This window comes from Dermochelys coriacea, chromosome 1, assembly GCF_009764565.3.
Source record: "Dermochelys coriacea isolate rDerCor1 chromosome 1, rDerCor1.pri.v4, whole genome shotgun sequence".
NCBI lineage: Eukaryota > Metazoa > Chordata > Testudines > Dermochelyidae > Dermochelys > Dermochelys coriacea.
The window spans coordinates 11,108,653-11,132,656 of NC_050068.2; the positions used below are offsets into that span (position 1 = coordinate 11,108,653).

Here is a 24,004-nt window from a genome sequence, read left to right on the forward strand (position 1 = left end):
AAACAGCACAGAGCGCTTGGGGCTGCATTGGTCCCCACAACAAGCAGCATCTTGTTCTCGGGCATCAGGTGGTGGTGGTGGTGGGGGGGAGCGGAAATAGGGATCACGTATAGTAGAGACTAAAAGCCAAACCCAGACCAGGACACAGAGAGGTTTGGGATCTGAATCCAATTTTACAGGTAGCCCTTATGGGCCCAATCTAAAGCTCACTGAAGTCAGCTGGAGTCTTTCCATTCACTCCAAGGGCCTATGCCCATAATGGGCCACATCAATCCTCCCGCTCTAAAGAGCCTCAAACTCTGGGGTTTGAAATCCCAATCTGGGTTCAGATCCCGGACTCCCCAAAATTCAGATGTGGGGTGTGGTTCAGGCTCATCTCTACAACGCAGTGGGTCCATGCTACACCAGAGGTGTGTGAGGGAGCTCAGGGACAAGGGGAAGAGAACTGAGCAAAGTCTGTAGGTCTCATTATCAAAGGCCAACGTACTTGCATCCCACTGCGCGTCTTCATAATCGGGATCGCCTTCAGGAATTCCGGGTCCAGGCAATTTTTGTGAGAAGCTGGACACCGGAAAAGAAAGACAAGAAAAGCTGGGTCAGCGAGCCTGTGGCTATAGCAGTCAATAGCAGTAATTTCAGACAGCAGCAGCAAACGCCCCAGGCCAGAAGGCTTTGCACAGCATAGAGACAGGGACCACAACATCCACCACTGAAATGCAGCCACCTGTGGGGTGGAACACCACAGTTGCTTAACAGCGCACAACACCACCGGGCAATGTGTTAGTGCAGGAAGTGGAAAATACCGTGTCCAACTGAAACGGCAGATGAGCTGGGCAGCATGTCCTTTACCAAACTGGAATTTGGCTAAATCCTGCATCTTGGCAGGGGGTTAGATTAGATGAACCTTGTGATCTTGTCTAACTCCATAGTGTTATGATTCTAAGGCACAAAGGATAACACCCCCCTCTCTGGGCAAAACACGTCTTGGGATCTTTCAATGACCAGTCAATTTCATTTAGCATAGGGGTTCTCAAACTGGGGCTGGGGACCCCTCAAGGGGTCGCAAGCTGTCAGCCTCTGTCCCAAACCCCGCTTTGCCTCCAGCATTTATAATGGTGTTAGATATATAAAAAAGTGTTTTTAATTTATTTAGGGGGTCGCTCTCAGAGGCTTGCTATGTGAAAGGGGTCACCAAAACAAAAGTTTGAGAACGACTGATTTAGCACCTCCCCAACACCACACTGGGGCTTTGATAGACACAGAAGGAAGAGTGCCACCTGAAAGATTATCAGTGGAATTTTCTGCAGCAGCTGGGGTTTTCCTTGGCAGTCTCCCAGCCCAGAAGTGACCCAGCCAGCCCCTGCTTAGCTAGCTCCCTAGCCAAGGAAGGACTGATTCTCAGGGATAATACCCTGACTGGAGCCCTGAGAACAACTCTCTCACTGGTATCAATGGGAATCTTCCCAAGTCATTAGTGGGGATCACATCAGGACCCCATTTGCGGAGTAGTTACCCAGTTTCTTCTTGGTGTCCTCGAAGGCTTGCTCAAAGCTGTGCCGTGCGTCAGGGTTGGGGAACTCGAAGATGAAGGACTCTGTGCCGTCGGCTTTGGTGGTGGTGAGCTCCACTTTGTTGGGCGGGAAGGACATGGTGAAGGAGAGGGACTGTTTCTCCGCCAGCTCCCGGTGTATGGCAGCCATCAGGTCTTTGATGACGTCATCCAGGCTCTGGGGACGCGCACAGGAATGGGAAGAACATTTTTAATCTGGAAGGGAAGTGTGCTTTGGGGAGGAAGGATGGTCTTGTGGTTAAGGTGGTGGATGGGGACCTAGAAGATGAGGGTTTAACTCCCAGCTCTGCCACAGATTCCCTGTAGGATCTTGAGCGCGTCACTTAGCCTTTCTGTGCCTCAAGTCCCCATGTGTAAAAGAGGGTGATAGTACTCCTTTCCTGTCCCTATAGGGTGCCACTGTTTTGGGCAGGGACTGCCTCTCACTGCTCATCCACAGCTGATGGGGAGGTTGGGGACCGACTGTGAAGGGCCTTGGAAGTGAAGACAAGGTGCTTACGTTCAATGTGACAGAGAAAGGGGAGCCCGCGGAGGGGCTCAAAGAGGGGGCAAAGCGATGGGTGAAGGCAATGCAGCAGCAGCATTCTGAGGGGCTATGAGGGGACAGGATCACATTCCTCCAGGCCAGAGAGAAGGATGCTGCAGTAATCAAGATGCCGGATGATGACGCCAAATTCAGCATCAGAACCTGGGGACTGCCATGCTACCCCTAGCAACACCAGCCTCCCCTAGGAATCAGAGTCTGATTGGCTCTAATGAGGGCGAATATAAGTGGGGGCTAACATGCCGCAGTGGCTGGTGTTCAAGGTGCAGTCACTTGTCATCAGAGTGGGGATGAAGAAGCTGCCTCTTAACAGCTGGAGTGTGAAGCAAAGTCTAGAAAAATAAGCAGCTCTAAATGGGCAGAGGATGACAGATTTGAGTGTGATATGGCTGCGGGGGAGCCGGAGTTCAGGTTCCAGGGTCTCACCCAGTGCTAGGAGCCTGTTCTGATCTGATGGGGCCACAATCTCATGAGCTTGTCTCACCAGACTGTGGCCCCAAATGGCAGAAATCTCACACCCCCGGCTTGTTCTTGTGGGATAGGCGCAGTTGCCAGCAGTAGAGATAATACAGCCCTGATCTGGATTGGGGTCTCTATACACCGCTACTGTGACAGGACATAGTCCCCTGTTATGGCAGACAACCCCCATCGTAATTCTAATCATCATACTCATCCTTAACGCTGATCTAGGAAAAACAAACGGGGCTTGTGGCCTTTTTTTGCTTCTTTATGATGGATAAAGAAAAAAGCTCAATAGATTTTTGCTTGTTTCTTACATTGGAGACAGCACACACCTCAAGTCTTGTCTTTCCCGTTTTTGCTGCAAGTCTTCTTGGACAACCAAGAGAATGGGAGCAGGAATTTTCTAAACCACTAGCAGAGGGATGGGGCAGGGGGTGCGTGTTGGATCTTTAATTACGAGGGCTTTTCTCTCCACTGTTGTCAGGTATTCAGGTTAGACAGAGGGTGTAAAGCAACAACAAGCCACAAAAAGGGCCAGATCCCTCGCTGGTGTATATCAGCATCGCTCCATCAAAATCAATGGAACTGCGCCGATTTCTTCCCTGCCTGAGCTGCTGAGGTCTCACGTCAGACCCTGCTCATTCTCCAGTCAGACAAAGGGAGAATAGAGTAGACAAGACCTTAGTTACTAATCTCATAAACCAAATAAGGGAAAAATATCCATCAGAGAGGTTACAAACCCCTATCCCCCGCGGGCCACTGGATTGTGTTAATCAGATCCTCACGTGTAAAGCCATCTAGACAGCTCTATACAGGCTGGAGTCTGGTTTCTTTCATGGGAGGGTCAGTCTGTTAACACTGCTCAATGAATTGCTTGTGAGCTGTGTATGTGCCCAGGCACTATGGGCTACAGCCTTTTACCCTCGCTTATATTGACTTACCATGCTCTATGAGTATTCCTAAAACAGTCACTGGGCACACTCAGACAGTATGGGTAGAGATCAGACTGGATGATCACAACGGTCCCTGCTGGCTTTTAAATCTATCCCGCAGCACTCTCCCATCCCCCTGGCATATCAGAATCCTATCTGGCCCCTTTCCTACATAGCCCATTACATTTCATAGAATCTCAGGGTTGGAAGGGACCTCAGGAGATCATCTAGTCCAATCCCCTACTCAAAGCAGGACCAATCCCCAATTTTTGTCCCAGATCCCTAAATGGCCCCCCAAGGATTGAACTCACAACCCAGGGTTTAGCAGGCCAATGCTCAAACCACTGAGCTATCCCTCCCCCTAAATTAACCCTGCCCCTCCTTGGCCTGGGATAGCCCCTGGGCTGCAGGTGCTGGCAGGGTAGAGGGGGTGAGGGACTCTGCTTAGATCCTCTTTAACCACAAGTGCTGCCTGCCGAGCGCAGCCGAGGAAGAAGGCTGCAGCGCTTGGCAAAGCAGCTGCTGGGAAGGTTTATACAAATATACGGCGGGCTGGGAGCTCAGCACTGCATGGCTTGAAGCTGGGGGAGATGGAGAGAGCCCTTGTAGAGGAATCAGGTCAGGCCCTCCGCTGAGGACCTCTCTGGAAAACTCTGGGTGCGATCTGGCCCATGGAGCAGTATTTCTAGGGTGCCCAAGGATGGGTCATCTCGGGCCCAGCTGGCCCTGCAGTGGCCGGACAGGGCTGATTCCATGAGCCTGGGAGATGGTTTAAACCGGAGTCCCCAGCCCCTGGCTGTCCCCATGAGGAGTCTGCCCTCACCTGGTGGGGGAAGCTGAGGGTCTCGGAGAGCTTGCTGACTTGGCCCAGTGTGCTCAGGTCCTCGTCCAGGCGGCAGATCGTTTTCTGGATGCTCTCGCGGTTGGTGGACTGGGAGGCCCCTGTGTGTCAAACAGAGTGACAGGGCGCATCAAACAGCAGCTGGGCTGAGACGGTGGTGTGGGGAGAATGGATCCCAATACCTCCCCCGCTCAACGTTTCATTTAATTCCTTCTCCCCCGGATTCTCTATTGCCACATACAAACTAAGCCTCACTCGGGTCTCACTCCAGCTCCCCTTCTGGTCTCCAGCTGCTGATATTGTTAGGGTCACACAAGACCCCGTCCCCCACTGACTGCTAGGCTACCAAGAACTTCTATACAGCTGATCTCGGACCCAGCCTTGTCTGGCCTCAGGGTGCAACCCCCTTTCTCTGGCTCCCCTGTGCCCCTGCTGCATCTCTGCCCAGCCACCAACATAAATCAAATGGGCCAGCTGACCCTGACCCCATGCTAGGGATCTTCTGGGGCTGCCCTGCTCTGCAGGGCTGGGACTGGGGACATGCTCTTCCAGCCCCTGGAGGTGGCTGCTGTGCTAAGCGGGTGAAATTCACCCCAGTGCAAAAGCCCACTTAGGTCTGCACTGAGACCATTGGGTTATCCAGGAGCTGGGGGAGAGCGTGCCTGCATCATGAATGTCAGCTGGAAATGCAGGCCCCAGGGGCTTGTTCAGCCTGTCAGCTGATGGTGCACAAACCCTGTGCTGGCCTGCACGTGGGTGAATTTAACCCAGAGAGGCTAGGCCATTACTGCTCACGGATCCCTTCTGCCAGGGCACTTCAGGGTTGTGAAGCCCCCGGGAGGGCTGCTGTGATGGGCATCAGGCAGCTCGACTCCTCCCCCACTTTCTCCCACGCTCAGCGTCTGCAGAACATTGCTGCACACAGCAGCCAGCTGGCTATGCTTAGCGTGAGGGCTGGGTTCCCATGCACGGAGAGATTCCCACGCGGCAGAGCCCCTGCTAGAGCCATCAGGGCCCATGGCTCAGTGAGTCATTCCCGAGTGAGGTAGCCTCCCCCCAGCTGCCCTGGGCCCGCTTGCAGTGCTGGTCCCCGGATGCTGGAGCTTGGGGGCTTCCTGAGAGAAATGACGCAGGAGCCGATGCCCCCTCTGGCGTCCAAGGGATTATGTGTTTACACATCAGGAGCCCTGGCCAAGGGAGGGCCAGCCGCTCCCCCAATCCTCCCACCCACACCACTCTGAGGAGGAGCTAGTCACTAGGGCTGCAGCAGCTACTAAGCAATTACACCAGGGGTAGGCCTGGAGAGCAACTCCGCTCCCACCCTGTGGCCCGGCTGGGGCGGACTGGCCCCTAATAGCCAGCTGAGTTTACTCAGGCTGGGCTGGATAGAGGATGGGCCTTGAGGCACAAAAACCTGTGATTGTTTTTCATGAGGGTTGAAAGGGGCTATAGGGACCAGATTCTGGCCCTCCCTGCCACTACGGACACTCCACCCCCCATCTCCCCAGGGCCTGGCGAGGATGGGAGCGGAGGGCTGTGGTGCTCTGGCTATTTGGGGATGCAGAGGAGCCTGTGGATAGCTGAGCATTAGAGAAGACTCCAGGGTCTGCATCAGCTCCAGGAACTGCTCAGAATCTGAATGGCGCCCAGGTGTCCCCTTCGGCCCCCCGCTGCCTGGCCTGGGCCTTCTGGGAGACACTGGCCCACAGTTTGTTATACAGTTTGCCCTTTGTTCCTGTTCTCCCTAAAAGAGGCCCAGTTTGGAACACAGTGGTCACCCTGCACTAGCCGGTGCTGGGTAGGAGGACAGGAGCCCTGACACATGCGTGAATCACAGAAATAACCGATGGAAAAGATTTGCTGGGCCACCTGCTGTGTCCTCTGCTGACCTTTTCGATATGTAGAGAGGCTATAATAGACTTTTCCAATGGTATATTTTCTACTGCTTTCTGCAGTCCAATATGAAATGCTCCAAATGGTTCAGTTATTTTGTATGCATCTGTCGCTAAGGAACAGATGCAATAACATGCCCTGGGTTGCTAGGCTGCAAACCACAGCTGCTGGGATCTTCACAGAAACAGAACTCAGATCCTCCTGCCTCGAAAGCACAGGCATTTGCCACTTGAGCTAAAGAAGAATCTCCACTAGCTGCTGGCAGTGGAGGGCTTATGACACACAGTCAAGAAGTTCTGAGTCTAAACAGCAGAGGGCAGTGATGCACATCGGTAGCCAGTATTTAACTCAATAACCGAGTGAGTCATTGTCTGCAAATCCCTATAAGAATACTGAAGTGTGCTACAAATAGAGCCCAACGCTCCAGTAGAAGTTGCATCTCAGGCGCTATATGGGGCTTGGTAGTTATAGTATTTGGGGGGGACACGAGGGCTTGTTTCTCAGCTATTTAAATGTTTATGTTATTGAAGTTTATCGTAAAACAGCTGAGCACAGCGAGGTGCAAACAAATCTGTCCCTGTAACAATTTTGTTAAACACAGCACTAATACAGCACTTTACACCACCGATTTCCTGAGGAAACTACAGTCCATTGGTGATCTTCCTAAAAACACCATCTAGCCACTATGGATGTAGAAGCCCTCTACACCAACATTCCACACAAAGATGGACTACAAGCCGTCAGGAACAGTATCCCCGATACTGTCACGGCTAACCTGGTGGCAGAACTTTGTGACTTTGTCCTGACCCATAACTATTCACATTTGGTGACAATGTATACCTTCAAATCAGCGGCACTGCGATGGGTACCCGCATGGCCCCACCAGTATGCCAACATCTTATGCTGACGTAGACAACGCTTCCTCAGCTCTCGTCCCCTAATGCCCCTACTCTACTTGCGCTACATTGATGACATCTTCATCATCTGGACGCATGGAAAAGAAGTCCTTGAGGAATTCCACCAGGATTTCAACAATTTCCATCCCACCATCAACCTCAGCCTGGACCAGTCCACACAAGAGATCCACTTCCTGGACACTACGGTGCTAATAAGCGATGGTCACATAAACACCACCCTATATCAGAAACCTACTGACCGCTATTCCTACCTACATGCCTCTAGCTTTCATCCAGATCATTACCACTCGATCCATTGTCTACAGCCAAGCCGCTACGATATAACCGCATTTGCTCCAACCCCTCAGACAGAGAAAAACACCTACAAGATCTCTATCATGCATTCCTACAACTACAATACCCACCTGCTGAAGGAAGAAACAGATTGACAGAGCCAGAAGAGTACCCAGAAGTCACCTACTACAGGACAGGCCCAACAAAGAAAACAACAGAACGCCACTAGCCATCACCTTCAGCCCCCAACTACAAACCTCTCCAACGCATCATCAAGGGATCTACAACCTATCCTGAAGGACGAGCCATCACTCTCACAGATCTTGGGAGACAGACCAGTCCTTGCTTACAGGACAGCCCCCCAATCTGAAGCAAATATCACCAGCAACCACACACCACACAAAGAACCACTAACCCAGGAACCTATCCTTGCAACAAAGCCCGTTGCCAACTGTGTCCACATATCTATTCAGGGATACCATCATAGGGCCTAATCACATCAGCCACACTATCAGAGGCTCGTTCACCGTTGCGCATCTCTACCAATGTGATCTATGCCATCATGTGCCAGCAATGCCCCTCTGCCATGTACATTGGCCAAACTGGACAGTCTCTATATAAAAGAATGAATGGACACAAATCAGATGTCAAGAATATAACATTCAAAAACCAGTTGGAGAACACTTCAATCTCTCTGGTCACTCGATCACAGACCTAAGAGTGGCTATACTTCAACAAAAAGCTTCAAAAACAGACTCCAACGAGAGACTGCTGAATTGGAATTAATTTGCAAACTGGATACAATTAACTTAGGCTTGAATAGAGACTGGGAATGGATGAGTCATTACACAAAGTAAAACTATTTCCCCATGGTATTTCTCCCTCCACCCCACCCCCCACTGTTCCTCTGATATTCTGTTAACTGCTGGAATTAGCCTACCTGCTTGTCACCATGAAAGGTTTTCCTCCTTTCTCCCCCCTGCTGTTGGTGATGGCTTATCTTAAGTGATCACTCTCCTTACAGTGTGTATGATAACCCATTGTTTCATGTTCTCTGTGTGTGTGTATATAAATCTCCTCTCTTTTTTTCCACCAAATGCATCCGATGAAGTGAGCTGTAGCTCACGAAAGCTTATGCTCTAATAATTTGTTAGTCTCTAAGTGCCACAAGTACTCCTCTTTCTTTTTGCGAATACAGACTAACACGGCTGCTACTGTGAAACACTTACATTGGCAGCTATTAGGGTGTGTCTTCGCTCAGCAATGGACAGAATAGATGGGGGACCCTTTGCTGCGAGCCAGTGTAACAGGCAAGTCTCAGAGCAAGGCTCCCGAAGGTGCATATTGTAAGCACTTCGGGGCACAGGCTGTCTTTTCTTTCGTTTGCGCAACGCTAAGCATATCAGGCTTTGATCTTGACTGGGGGCTTCCGGGCACTACTGTAATACAAATGATGTCGTACAGACCTTTCACAATGTCGACATCCCTCCAGGGCAGTTTCCAGAGCCTGTTTGTTACTTGCTGGCTATGTCTATAACACTGGCGGCCGTGTAACTGGAAAAAGAAAGACATGAATGAATTCCCGAGACCGCAGTCCTGAATGCGACCACATAGTGTGAGGGTGGCAAGTTGAAGAGAGCCACAATTACACAAAAATAGAAAGGAGTACTTGTGGCACCTTAGAGACTAACAAAGTTTATTAAGCATAAGCTTTGGGAGCTAACGGCTCCTTCATCGGAATGCATTTCGTGAGTGAGCTGTAGCTCAAGGAAAGCTTATGCTCTAATAAAATTTGTAGTCTCTAAGGTGCCAAAGTTACTCCTTTTCTTTTTGCTGAATAACAGACTAACACGGCGGCTACTCTGGAAACCTGACAATTAACACAGGAATTCTGATCACTGCCTAGAAAATAGCGCGCAGCAGCTGGGCTGTCATTGGCAGGATGAAACCCAGAGTGTGTCACACTCATCTTCTTTTCTCATGCTCGGCACTCTGGGGGGAGTTGGGTCCATCCCTTCCTGCCTCATGGTAGCCACAGCGCACAGGGCCTGGCATGTTGCTGTGGATATGCCAGGTGTTTGGAGTCTGGCTCCTGGGGTTTATTACTAGGATGGGGAACACGGCTGACTTTGGCTTTAGCATTTCAGGGGGTCCCAGCCAAGTTATTCCTCAGGCCCCAGCCCATACTTCCCACAAGTCCCATCGACCTGCTCTGCCTCAGGGGGCGGGCAGAGCGCCCAGGGAGCCAAAACGCCACCCTTTCTATTTTGGGATGGGTGCGGATCCCCACTGTGGCCAAACGACCAGCTGTGGGGAGGGCTGGGACTGAAAGAGGGAGAGAGAATGGAAGCCACAGGGAAACAGCGAGGAGGAAGGGAAATTGACATCCCTGGTTGGGCAGATAGGGACCAATCCTGCGTGGCACTGAGTGTTCTCAACGCACTGTGAAGTCCCTGGGTCTGATCCCATCCTACAGAGGTATGGGGGGTGGGGGGACGCTCTTGCAACAGCTCCAGGCACCCACAGACAGGGATTCTCTCTGGGCTCTGCTGGGGGACTCCAGAGGAATCCTCCACCCCCAGGGCAGGCTAACCAGAATGCTGGGTCCCACCCCCCTCTCCGAGCCACCCTGGCCCACTTTCTGCCCTGTGCCCAGCCACGGTGACTGTGAAGGGCTGGGCCATTGTATCCCTGCCCTGGGCAAAACTTGCCATCACTGAAGGCCGTGGCGTTGTGATGGAGGCTCAGCCCCTTGCAGGATTGGGTCCTGTCCTGTGTGTTTAGAGACATCTGGTCTGGGGAAGGGCACGTGTGCAGTTGACCTGCCCTGCTCCAAATAAAATCAGTGGGTGCGGCTGGAGTGGGCAAGAGGCTCAGAATGACTTTGGGACAGTACCAATTCTTCCCTGCTGCCCCACTGGAGCCAATGGCCTGCCTTGGTAAGCCACAGAACACGGCCCATAGAGCATTTCTCCATTGGGGGTCCTTCAGTCGGGACAGTGTGTGGATTCTTATAAAGAGACAATCCAGCTGGATCAGAACCAGCCCGGGATCAGGCTTGGCAGAGGAAACACCACACACCACAGGTGCTGGTCCCAAATGCCTGCGACTCAGGTCAGGGCCCTGGGCTCCCCCAGTTGAGGTGCCTGCCCATGTTATACAGGATTGGCATATTCCCAAGCTGCGAGAGGGAAGAGAGGAGGGAGATAGCAGTGGTGGGTGGGGGGACAGATTAGTTCTTCACCCCCCAACCCCACATCCCCCATCTCATCTGGTTCTGAGGGTCGTTCACTTTTGATCACTGACAGCTGGATTCAGAGCAATGTGAAAATGGGCCCATCTGAGGGCAGCAGAGGTGGGGCCAGTAGTCTCTCCCTGTTTGGGCCAGGTCCCTGTGCCCCCTGGGCTTGATGTGGATCGATCCCCCAGAATTCAAAGCCGAAGCTCAACTGCTCAGGTATGGTCGGCTGGGGTGAAGCAGCTGTCTCTGGATGTGCACATGTGGCTCCCATCCCCATGGTGGCAGGGAGTTGGCACTGGGCGAGCCCTGACCCTCTCTTCCAGTCCGATTGCTGGTTTACTCACAGGCTCACGAGCTGCGGCGCAGAGAGCCCGACTTGCGCTTCAGGCGTTGGTGCAAACCAGCAGGTCCGTGAAGAGGGAAGAGCGAACGGTCCTTCTTCCCACCCGTGCCTTCTGCATGGCAACAAGGGGGGGAATTAACCCTTTCACTCCCCAAACCCAGGTGGTGGCAATACAAAGGAAAAAAAGCAGCACATTTAAAGGCAAAACAGGTTCTGGCTGATACAGTATCAAAGTGAAGGATCTGGGGATGAGAGGATGATTCTGACCCCCCCACCCTTGCCCGATGGACACTGGACTGCAGGGATACAGGCTAGAGACATTTTAAATGGCTTGTCCATGAGTGAGCCAGCTCAGATTTGTTTGCCCGACAAGACAATATGGTGCCCCAATATTGCTTTTGCGGCCAAGATGACATTTAAAATTCAGTGATTATGGGACAAATCTCAAGCTCACCTTCTGCTCAGCCCTTATTTCAGGCTCAGCCCCCAGTGATGGCAGCGGGAGGTTAGCTGGAGTAAGAACCTCTGGATCTGGTGAGTCCTTATAATAAAGGACCACCTTTTGTAGGCACCGGATTGACGCTGCCAGGCTGTGTCCGATGTAGAGTACATGTCCTCAGGCCAGGACAGCTGCTGGCTGATCGAGTCTAAAGTCCCAGGTGCAATGACTGCTCAGCACATCCTGCCTAAAGCTAAACCAATGGGCTGCCTGCCTCAGCTTCCTCACACCTGCTGCTCATTAGCAGCTGCAACGCACCTGCCACATCAGAATTAGCTAGGACAGAGCCCAAACAGTCGCCTGAGTCTGACTACAGCAGAGCAGCTGGCCAGGCTGGCAAACTGTCCATTTGCAAAGGAACTGAGGTGGGAAGAGGCCAGCGTTTATCTGCACTTCAGGTCAGGCACGGCTGCTCTGTAATCCAGAAGTCCTGACTCTCAGCAATAGCCGCTGCACCTTGGTGCCTTACTAGCCTTGCATGGAAGCCGGCAATATAGGCTCAGAGAATTGAATCAAGGCTGGAAAGACGCCATCACAATATAGTAGGGTGTGATCAGCACATCAGCAAGGCTGCACAGCACGGTCCTGCGGGGTTTGCTGAGAGGAGGAGAGTGGAGGAGAGGGGCCTAATCTAGCATGAAGGGCAGGTGGAAGCAAGGATTGCTGGTCGAAAGATGTCTGAATGAGCAGCCTTGCCTCTCATGGCCTGAAGCATGTTCGTGGGCCTTGGAGCCGAGCTGGGTGACAAGACATCACTCGCTCTCTGTCCTTGCTTTGCAGGCCCATGACAAATGAGATCTACAGGGCAGCACATGCTGTGTTACTGATAAGCGTGTGGGCTGCAACTCCTGATCCTTAGGCTGCACTGGGCAGGTCCTGCTGAGCTATGGAGAAGAACAGTCTTCTACACCAAGTGCCCTAACCACTGCAATAACCTGCTGTAAGGTGCACCTAATGTCTGAGGCCATTAGTCCCATTTGCAAGTGCTTGGGCAGAGGCCGGGTCTTCCCTGTGTTTGTACAGCACCTAGCCCAACGGGGCCCCGATCCGGATAGGGGCTCTGAGTGATACTGTAACACAAAGAAATAACCACAGTAGGACCACAGAGTCATCCTAGAGATCGGTGATGGGAAGGACCGATTACTGTAAGTCACCTAGCTCATCCCACCTCCAATGCATGTTCACCCTAAGGCCTCTTGTTCAGAGCTAGTCAAGTGATCACAGACACCACTGTTTGTTGTCATTTGTGGGTCACTGTGAGTCTTTGGATGGTCACCGGGCATTGCCGAAAACGTTGGCAAATCCTGACAGTTCCTCCGATCACAGCACAAACTAGTCTTGTTGGGAGATTTCACTGAGATTTGTGACTTGATGTTCTACTGCTTAGAAAATGTCAGTTGTTCTGTTGTGGCAGTGAAGAAATAATATCATGTGACTTAAGTAACTAATAAGACTCTACCAATGGCAGCAACGTATGAAATTAACGGTTCATGAACCAAAATTAGTTTGCAAAATCTATTTGGCATCTGTGACAGACAAGAAGTGGAATTAATCTGAGAGCAGCTCGTGAAGGGTAAAACGGGGCCAAATCAATGGCTAATATTGTTTGCACTGAGTTATTTGAACTCTACTCTTGATCATTCTCTCTCTGCTTTTGACCAGTTTCTCCTCCCACTTACCCATGGCAATAAACCTTTTTCATTGTTCTGAATAACCTGTGTCATTCCTGCTTGCTCCGCCTGTGGTTCCTCCCGGATTTCTGGGGCTGAGCTCCCAGGATGTGCCCCGAGAACCGTGTCTGTACAAACCCACATGCTCCTCTCTCCTAGGCAAATCTGAACGACCTTGGGTCACAGCTGGGGGAGCAGGGCTAACGCATCTGGTGAAAAGGGGCCTACGTATTTTGATCAGCACTAGCAGGCTGGTGCTGCATTGCCATGGAAACAGCCACGGAATACTTGACTGGGAAATGCAAAAGCAAGCTTGCCTTCCCCTTGTTTGAAAACCCCTGGGTTTCATTGCATAAGGGCGAGAAGGAGGCAGTGAACATGCTTCTTTGAAAGCGGGCCGCGTGCGCTAGATGAATGAAGGTTTCGGTTTCTCTCTGTGTTTTGTAGCACTTTAAATAGACCACACTCCTCCACTGCAACTGGAGTCAGAGAATGACAGAAATCGGGGGACAAAACTTCTCTCTAGCTCTCCCAGCCCATCCCCACCTCCTCAGGGCTTTATGGTATAATTTATAGATTCAAAGAGTGTAATGCCAGAAGGGATCATCAGATCATCTATTTCCAACCTCCTGTATATCACAGGGCATTACATGTCACCCAGTTTCCCCTATACTAAGCCTAATGATTTGTGTTTGGCTAATGCATCTCTTCTGGAATGGTAGCCATTCCTTCAAGTGCCTTGTCCAATTGAATTCCCAGTATCTCAAGTAGTGCAACTTTAATCACTTCCCTTGGGACACCAGTCCACAGTTATAGTGCCCTGGATTATCTTGGAGGGGTTTAAGGTACGACAGAATGCCCCATGGGGAACTAATCCACAACAAAGCCGTTGTACCAAAGTTGATAACCCTGAGAAGAAAAGGGATTAAAACCTGACATGTTACAGGTGCTTGGGAGACACGTGGTATTAAGTTTCCATTTATAAGTGGTCTATAAAGGGTTAATAAATGATCAATCAATGTTCTAAGCATGTGACATACATAAGTGGCATGCGTTATGAATGGCTAGAAGGGGCTATAGATGGCCATAAGCCATGGTTACAAGAACCAAATGACCTATTGATTCATGGATTTGAAAGCCAGAAGGGATCATCTAGTCTGACCTCCTGCATAACGCTGGCCAGAGAAAGTCACACAGTAATTTCTACATCATGCCCACAACTTCTGTTTGAGCTACAGTACCTCTTTAAAAAAGATATCCAGTCTGGATTTAAAGACTTTCCACCCTTCCAATGGTTAATCATCCACACTGCTAAATATCTGCACCAGCTTGGACCCAATAACAATCTAAAACAACTGATTAACCATTTATTAATGTCTATTAACCCTCTATAAACAGAACCCCCATATAAAGTCTGATTTTTTTTTTGCATGAATGATGTGGTTTTACTTGCTGAGAAGGACACTGTTAGAAAAATCAGTGCACAATCGAATCCCCATTAAAATCAATGGGAATGTCTTCTCTGACTTGTATGGAATTTGGCCCAGGCCCCCAGTGTTCTGCCTTCTAAAAGCTTAGAATGCTTCAATCTTCTTTTCATATTCCATTCTACCTGCCCATCCCAGTTCTCATGCTGGGCCCCGGCACATATCTACCTGAAAGCCACCCATAGCACAATAAACTGGCTCCTGTAAACTGCGCTGCCAGCCTCACTTGGCATCAGAGAGGCAGAATGGTGCAGGAGTTAGGGCATTCACCTAGTCCTTGAGAAAGACCTGGATTCAATTCCCTGCTCTGCCACAGGCTTCTGGGGTGATCTTAGGCAAGTCTCTCTGTGTTACAGGTGGCTATCTGTAAAATAGGGCCAACTGCACTGTCCTACCACACAGGGGTGTCCTGATGCTAATAGATTGTGAGGTGCTTAGCTACTGTGGTGATGGGGACCATAGATGTACCTTTGATAGATTCAGTTCGCTGACCAAAGCAGATTTCTCCTTCCAGAAAGTCACAGGAAAAGCTGCCCCAGGGTGCTTGCGTTCCCTTGCTGTACCTGTTCTGCAGCTAAACAGGGTCTGTGCTCTGGTGGAGACTGTCACTACATTGCTGAAGGGAATGCCCTACATGGCAGAAACAAGCTCAGCAACAGCCATAGAGCTCCCTCCCCAAACTCCAGGCCTTGCAATTATTATTCACTGGCCGTATAAAGCACCAAGGTGCACGTGACTCCAAGGTCAGGCGATTCAGGGGAGATCTACCCTCTGGGATCCTTGTGTACTGCACTTGGCTCTCCGCTCTGCACACGTCGCTGCAAGTGCTCAGCAAGCCTGGAAGATGACCTTGAAAGCTCCCATTGCCTCTGAGAGAGGTCACGTCTCCGAGTCACGAGGCCAAGCGCATGAAAGGGGCAGGCTGGGACGAGGGGCAGTGACGGTAGACAGGGAGGTCGGCTCTTACCATTTCCACCACCATCTCCTGGCGTAGGAACCTCCGGAGCGGGGCCTGGAGCTGCAAGGATGGAAACAAAAAGAATTGTGGGAGGCGCTACGTGTTCTGTCGGCCTCAGTGCTAACATTGGAGCGGGCATGATAATACGGACAAGGCCCTTGCTGTTAACATGGAAGGGATTGATTCAGGACGTCACAGCAGCAGCAGGGTTTTAAGTACTCCTCTGTGCTCCTGGACCATCTTCCAACAGAGGGGCTCACCTTTGTGAACATTAGTGAATTGCTCCTCAAACCCTCCCTGTAGGTGAGGAGCATGAAGGCCTAGCCAAAAAGAGGAGAAATCAGGCTAGATTGAGAGAAGCAGGGTTGGACTGGGGTGGCCCAGAGACAAACAGATAGGAGCTGTCCTAGGAGAAACCAGACTGGAGTATCTGAGTTCCTGGAGAAACCGACAGGGGCCAGCTTGGCCGGATACCTCTGGGTAAAGCCACTGGTGTCAAATTACCCCTTCCCCAAGGCAAGTGGTTAGTTGTGAAATTCAGACTCAGAATCAAACTCCAGCAGGATTCAAAGAAGTTCAGATCTGGGGTTTCGCTTCAGTCTCTTACAGAGTTAGGGAACGGCCGTCGCATTCTAGTCCAGATCCACAAGGTCCCAAAGCCTGGGTATGTTCCGACTGGGCCCCATCTCATGGCAGGGTGAATTAGGGGCTGAAACAATCAGTGCAGGATTGAAAGAGAGAGAATCTAGGTCTGAAGGTGCTTGTGTCCCCGGATGCAGACCTCGGCCGGAACTCTCAGCTACCACAGCTCAGCCACTCGCCCAACCAATGCCTAGGACTCTGAGCTAGGGCTACATCTTTAACCAGCCTCTGGCTCGTGCCCCTGAGAATGCTACCCAGGGCCACTACCCTCTCTATACAAAGGATGTGGGTAGCTAGTGGTTTGCATGGAGCACTGCATACATACATCCTCCATCCCTTCGATGTGGGACTCGATCTCCTGCACTATCCTGGCGTTCCTCTCCACCTCCTCAGCGCTCTTCATCCCTTTGTTTATCTTCTCGGCCACTTGCTTGATGTTCCTCTGGGCATCTATTAGGAAGGGGTGGTCGGGGTGGTCCACGGGTGTGTGCTTCAGAAGGTCCTAGCGGAAGAAATATAGAAAAAAGTTAAGGTACCCAAAACAGTGCACTGAGCAACAAAAATGATTAAAGATCTAGAAAACATGAGCTAGGAGGGAAGATTGAAAACATGGGGTTTGTTTAGTCTGGAAAAGAGAAGACTGAGATGAGACATGATGACAGTTTTCAAGTACATAAAAGGTTGTTACAAGGAGGGAGGTAAATTGTTCTCAGTAACCACTGAAGATCGGAGAAGAAGCAATGGGCTTAAATTGCAGCAAGGGAGGTTTAGGTTGGACATTAGGAAAGACTTCCTAACTGACAGGGTGGCTAAGCACTGGAATAAATTGCCCAGAGAGGTTGTGAAATCTCTGTCATTGGAGATTTTTAAGAGCAGGTTAGACAAAAAACTGTCAGGCATAGTCTATATCAGGGGTTCTCAAACTGGGGGTCTCAACCCCTCAAGGGGTTGCAAGGTTATTACATGGGGGGTCGCAAGCTGTCCGCTGCCACCCCAAACCCTGCTTTGCCTCCAGCATTTATAATGGTATTAAATATATTTAAAAGTGTTTTTAATTTATAAGGGGGGGTCACATTCAGTGGCTTGCTATGTGAAAGGGGTCACTCATACAAAAGTTTGAGAATGACTGGTCTAGATAATACTTAGTCCTGCCTTGAGTGCAGGGGACTGGACTAGAAGACCTCTTGAGGTCCCATCCAGTCCTACAAGTCTATGATCATTGCCTCCATTTAATAGATGGTGAAACTGAGGCACACAGTGGTGAAGTGATGTGCCTACTTCAACAGAACCCAGGTATACTGAAGTGCAGTTCAGTGCTCTATAGCCATCCCACCGTAAAATCCTAGTGGAAACAAGGCTCTGTAGTTTTACCAGGAGGTAAATTAGGGGAGGTCATTAGGGCAGGGGTATAGAGTTCATAGAATCTTAGAATATCAGGGTTGGAAGGGACCTCAGGAGGTATCTAGTCCAACCCCCGCTCAAAGCAGGACCAATCCCCAACTAAATCATCCAAAGTTGATCTTACATAGCTACAAAAACTAGAATGAGCTTGTCTCTACTAGTATTTTGCAGCGAGATAGCTATGTTGTGTTAGTTAACCCCCACTTTTTTAGCAGTGGAGACAAAACCTCACTGTAGAAGGACTGATGTCTAACACTGAAATGTTAAATGTTAAAATGAAACCGTATCCGAAAAAAAAAACCAGGAGTCCTTGTGGCACTTTAGAGACTAACAAATTTATTAGAGCATAAGCTTTTGTGAGCTACAGCCCACTTCATCGGATGCACAGAATGGAACATATAGTAAGATATATATATACAGATAAGTTGGAAGTTACCATATAAACTGTGAGAGGCTAATTAGTTAAGATGAGCTATTATCAGCAGAAGGAGAGAAAAAAAAACTTTTGTAATGATAATCAAGATGGCCCATTTAGACAGTTGACAAGAAGGTGTGAGGATACTTAACTTAGGGAAATGGATTCAATATGTGTAATGACCCAGCCACTCCCAGTCTCTATTCAAACCCAAATCTAGTTTGCATATTAATTCAAGCTCAGCAGTTTCTCCTTGGAGTCTGTTTTTGAAGCTTTTCTGTTGCAAAATTGCCATCCTTAAATCTTTTACTGAGTGGCCAGAGAGGTTGAAGTGTTCTCCTACTGGTTTTTGAATGGTATGATTTCTGATGTCAGATTTGTGTCCATTTATTCTTTTGCGTAGAGACTGTCCGGTTTGGCCAATGTACATGGTAGAGGGGCATAGCTGGCACATGATGGCATATATCACATCGGTAGATGTGCAGGTGAACGAGCCCCTGATGGCGTGGCTAATGTGATTAGGTCCTATGATGGTGTCACTTGAATAAATATGTGGACAGACTGATTAGATATGCAAAAAGAAAAGGAGTACTTGTGGCACCTTAGAGACTAACAAATTTATTAGAGCATAAGCTTTCGTGAGCTACAGGTCACTTCATCGGATGCATTTGGTGGAAAAAACAGAGGAGAGATTTATATACACACACACAGAGAACATGAAACAATGGGTTTATCATACAAACTGTAAGGAGAGTTTTTTTCCACCAAATGCATCCGATGAAGTGAGCTGTAGCTCACGAAAGCTTATGCTCTAATAAATTTGTTAGTCTCTAAGGTGCCACAAGTACTCCTTTTCTTTTTGCGAATACAGACTAACACGGCTGCTACTCTGAAACCTGTGATTAGATATGCTCTGTGCAGGATTAGATGAGATAACACTTAAAACACTGGAGTCAGCAGTAAGATCCCTTTGGTGTTAGCAGTGGTATCCCCTCTGCACTAGTGCTCCCAATGATGCGAACAGCTCAACCAGTGTTAGCTATGGTGGGAAAGCTTGGCAGAACTTCCCTAGGGGATTTGAGGCTACTGATGAACCTGGTGGGCTGTGATGGGCCCTGCTGAACCCCTGCTGGCAATGGTTTATCTGCCAGTGCAGCTGAGGTAAATATTCTGGCGCCACTATAGACATGGTGGCACCAAGTCTCAGTCATGCTTCCTGGAACGGTACTGAAGATAGTTTTGTGCCATCAGTACGAGTGGGCCAACCATTTCCAATACCAAGAGCTGACAGCAACGGTCAGCGGCAGGCCAGTAGACAGGACCTTTGAGTGAGCAAACCCACAGTTGCAGCTGGCAGGGTATCACAGGGAATGAGATCAGTTGCCTTTGTGAAAGACTGTTGGCTTTGCACTGTATGGGAACCAAGCAACAAGCTCTCAGAAGAGCATGGGCTGAGATCATTTCCAAAGGGGACATCCCAGAGTGAGAAAAATTCAAAGGACGATTACAGAGAGGGATTTGCCAGTCATTTCCTTCAGCCCTTCTCGCTATTGTGGACACGTCTGGTCTCTCTCAAAGTCCAGCCCTCCAGCATCTTGCTGCTCACACGCCATTATGTTGCATATATTGCTCCCTACTTTGTGATTGTCTTCATCAGAAGCAGAAAGAAATATCTCCATTACGATTACACACTTTTAAAAAAAGTCCAGCTTCCCCTTTCTGATGTTCTAATAGGGAGCTAAAGGCTCCAGGAAAAAAACCCAACATCTCTCATAAGCCAATCAGGAAACAAAGATTTACATATGTTGTATGACTGGCTCATCACAAGGTGATTACATTTTCACAGAACTCAGCTGGAATCAATTGCAATTGCCATCTGGGGTATTGCGGAGATCAGTTGATGGCTGAACATATAAAGTACTGTTAAATACCATCAGAGTAGATTCACTGCTTTAGACAATTTTCTGAAAAGATAGACAACATCTTGCAGGCTTATTTCTTAACTACTCCAAGCCAGTCATGAGACAGGTGTTTACTTTCATACGTAACAAACCAATCTGCTTCATTACTGAAGTCAAATGTCCAGCAGTGGACACAGTAGCTAAAATATGATCAACCACTAATTTACAGGGTATGGATTAAGAGTATGGAACAGGTAATCATCAAGTGATCCATCCCCTGTCGTCCATTCCCAGCTTCTGACAAACAGAGGTTAGGGATACCATTGCTGCCCATCCTGGCTAATAGCCATTGATAGACCTATTCTCCATGAACTTATCTAGTTATTTTTTGAACCCTCTTATAGTCTTGGCCTTCACAATATCTTCTGGCAAGGAGTTCCACAGGTTGACTGTGCGTTGTGTGAAGAAATACTTCTTTTTGTTTGTTTTAAATCTGCAGCCTATTAATTTCTTTGGGTGGCCCCTAGTTCTTGTGTTATGAGAAGGAGTAAATAACACTTCCTTATTTACTTTCTGCACACCAGTCATGATTTTATAGACTATCATACTCCCCCTTAGTGGTCTCATTGAAACCCTCCTGGGGACTGAGCCCCCCCAGGGGCTGCTCTCACCCAAACAGGAGATAACACCAACTGGGCGATCAAGGCAGTGTCTTGCCCAGCAAGGCCAGCCCAGACCTGCTTGGACACGTTTGCTGTGGGCCCAATCTTGATTTGTGCCACCTGAGGAACTGCCCGGGGAAAGCTGCTGCAGAATAAAGCTCACGGAGGGTGGAGGAGAAGAGTGATGCTGAGCAGAAAGAGCGACTGGTTTCATTGCTCTGCCGGCTGTCAGAATGTTAGTCATTTAAAGCAAATAAAACCTGCTGGTTAATTGGCCGGATATGAATGAAAACACTCCGGCGGATGAGTACTTGGAGTTAATTTAATGCCGCCCATGGGCATCTATCAGGGCAGATGGCAGTGCTGGGGATGGCAGCACGCCTGGCCACTCCTTGGGGATGTGCGATCTGTAGCAGTGGGAGGCACGCTTCCCCAGGCTGGTGGGAGGCTGTCTGGACAAAGATCGATCTGGCTGCGGCATGTGCATGCTTTCTGTCGCCATTCAGCTTCCCCTCCCACTCCGTCAGCATTTCGGCAGGTTCTCTAACATCCCTGCTTGTGCAACAGGCTCCCTGCCAGGAGCCGCTCTGCCTTTTATCAACAGCTGGTGCTGCGTCCTTCTTGCAGCTCTTCCCGTGAACCAGCCATTGAACTGGATGTTGCTTCTCCCCCCGCTAACAGTTTGCCAAGGAGCACGGGGATCTCCAGTGATCAACCCATCTGCCAGCCGCTTGGCAAAGAGCAGTAAGGGCTGGCTTGGGCCAATGCAATGCCTGGTACTGGGCTTTCAGAGGGAGGCGCAAACCCCTCTAGACGGGGAATTGCTCTGGGGGATATGCCCATCTGTCTTTCAGGCATCTGCTCTCCTCTGGCTCCTGACCACATCAAAGCGGAACGTACAGATTTATGGATCCACTCCTAGCTGGTGGCAAGATCCCTGGCACCTTTTACAGTCAACCTCACATGGCCCCTTAAAGCGGGGATGGCTAGTGGAGGAGGTAGGGCCCGATCCTGTCAGGTGCTGAGTGCCCCTGAGGAGGGGCTGCATGCTGTGGATCCACACTGAGGTCGGTGGGAGTGGAGGGTACTCAGAAATCTGGAAGATCAGGCCCTAAGGAACGAAGGGGAGATTACAAAGCCTGACTCTCCTCTTACTTGCTCAGTTTTACACCCGTGTCATTCCAGTGACTTCAGGGGAGCTATTCCTAGCCTACTCGAGTGTCACTGAGAGGTAGATCAAGCCCTCCAATGGAGCCCATGAACAGAGCATATATTAAAACTTAGTTCAAGCTGGCTGTTTTACTGGGCTCCTTCATGCAATGGAAGGGGAGAACAGGGAGAGCGTAGGGACAGACTTAAAACACAAAAGGAAGAACTGACATTGCTTTTAAAATATATACAACAAAATTACCAATGCCCCTTTAAGAGGAGGGGTGGGGCCAAGGCGGAGCAAATTAAAATTCAGAGGCAAAACCCCGCTGGAGGGCGCTAAGCGAATGAAACCTGGCTGCCTGGGAAGTGCAGTTGCAGCATGTGAACAAAATTAAGGGGTGGTTTGGAAGTGGCTGGAGAGAGAGAACAGCAGATCCAGAAGCGGGCAGACAGTGCGTGTGGGCTTCAGAACAGGCAAACTCTATAGGAAGGGGAAGAAAAGTTGGATGAAGTTCTTGGGAGAAAAGTAGTGGAAAGTTTGATCCAGGCCTCCCACAGAATGGTCCCCTTATTCTCTTAATAGCTTGTGGCAAACAACCCACCAAGCACTTCAGCCAGGAGCGAGCCAGAGGTAGCTGCTCGTAGCATGAAATGCTTTGGGAGTGGAGTGTGGGATCTAACATGAGAGGCGGAGCCCTGGCTGGCTGAACTGGGGTATGAAGGAGACCCCACGGCCGAGGATGAGAAAAGAGATGGGGAATAAAGTGGGGAACGGTGGAAGCCATTGCAGTCATGCTTTGAGAGGGGCTGTGAGGATTGGCACCAGTGAGTGCTCAGAGACAGGTTTAAATGGAGAGGCCAGGCCAAGGGATCAAGCACAGCTGGTGTTTTGAACTAACACTGGTGAAGCACTGCAATGGGTTACCTAGGGAGGTGGTGGAATCTCCTTCCTTAGAGGTTTTTAAGGTCAGGCTTGACAAAGCCCTGGCTGGGATGATTTAATTGTGGATTGGTCCTGCTTTGAGCAGGGGGTTGGATTAGATGACCTCCTGAGGTCCCTCCAACCCTGATAGTCTATGATTCTGTGACTGATTCTAACACACACTGCTCGGACTCAGCTTGCCAGCTGACCATCCCCTCCTTTCAAATCCCTGGGCTGGACTCTCGGACCTGCGAGAGTGATAGATGCAGTTGTGAATGGGACAGATGTTCCCTATAAAGGGGCTGGGGGACTGCAAAGAGGAGCTGCAGGAAAAGAGACTCTCCTGAAGGGAGGTGCCAGGTGGGAAGACCTGGGAGTTGTGACTGGGTAGAAAGCCCTAGCTGGAAGTTTTGTGAGTTGGTTGGTTGTCTGGACAATATACATGTGACATTGAGCCAGCTAGTGTTAAGCAACCAGCAGGCTAAGGGTCCTAAAATCAACCTTTAAAGGACATATTAGAAAAGTACTGAAGTGATAAAAGGGTCATTTCTTGTAGATAGTTTTCAAAGCCATGTTTAACAGACCAGGGTTCTGTAATAGAGAATTAGAAGTAAATACTAATTGTATTTGCCTGTGATTACCTATATCTTGTTAGCTGTTAACAATGTGATCTAATCAGCTGGGAAATGCTAAACTTCTGTTGCTGTCTGTTACTATATTCTATTGATTCAGAGATCAAAAAGGAATATTAACATTTAGATGAAATTTGAGTGTAATAACATCATAGTCTATATTTCTCTTTGAAGTTTGTAGTGAACTGTCCATGAATGGCTTGAAAGGGTAATTACCTTATGCTAATCAATGCAAGTAATTACCTGTTTATACACAGGAAATAGGAGGTTTACTTCAAAGCAACAATGTATATTACGTATTCTTTGTCCACGGAATGCCTGCTGTCTTATCGGCTGTCAGGAGGCTATCGTAGCCTCACAGAGTTCTATAAAAGAACTCTAGGACCTGATCCTGTCATCTCAGATCTGCTTGAACTTTATCAGGGGAAGTTTAAGTCACAAGACCAAGGTCTTCTGGATTACCCTGCACATTCTCATGGAACATAAGAACGGCCATACTGGGTCAGACCAGAGGTCCATCTAACCCAGTATCCTATCTTCCGACAGTGGCCAATGCCAGTGCCCCAGAGGGAATGAACAAAACAGGTAATCATCAAGTGATCCATCACTTGATGATTACCTGTTTTGAACAAGAATTTGAACAAACT

General features: G+C 49.5%; 1 protein-coding gene across 1 annotated transcript in view; it reads right to left on the reverse strand.

Moving 5' to 3' along the window:
• The window catches only part of ARHGEF17 (Rho guanine nucleotide exchange factor 17), a 254,528-nt gene that overhangs the window by 23,928 nt on the left and 206,596 nt on the right, over positions 1-24,004 (reverse strand). Inside the window, 12 exon segments of the mRNA XM_043504045.1 lie at positions 488-561; positions 1,514-1,727; positions 4,332-4,450; positions 8,899-8,947; positions 8,950-8,986; positions 9,961-9,969; positions 11,026-11,060; positions 11,063-11,092; positions 11,094-11,128; position 13,147; positions 15,640-15,690; positions 16,598-16,774. Coding sequence (XP_043359980.1) covers positions 488-561; positions 1,514-1,727; positions 4,332-4,450; positions 8,899-8,947; positions 8,950-8,986; positions 9,961-9,969; positions 11,026-11,060; positions 11,063-11,092; positions 11,094-11,128; position 13,147; positions 15,640-15,690; positions 16,598-16,774 — 831 coding nt within the window.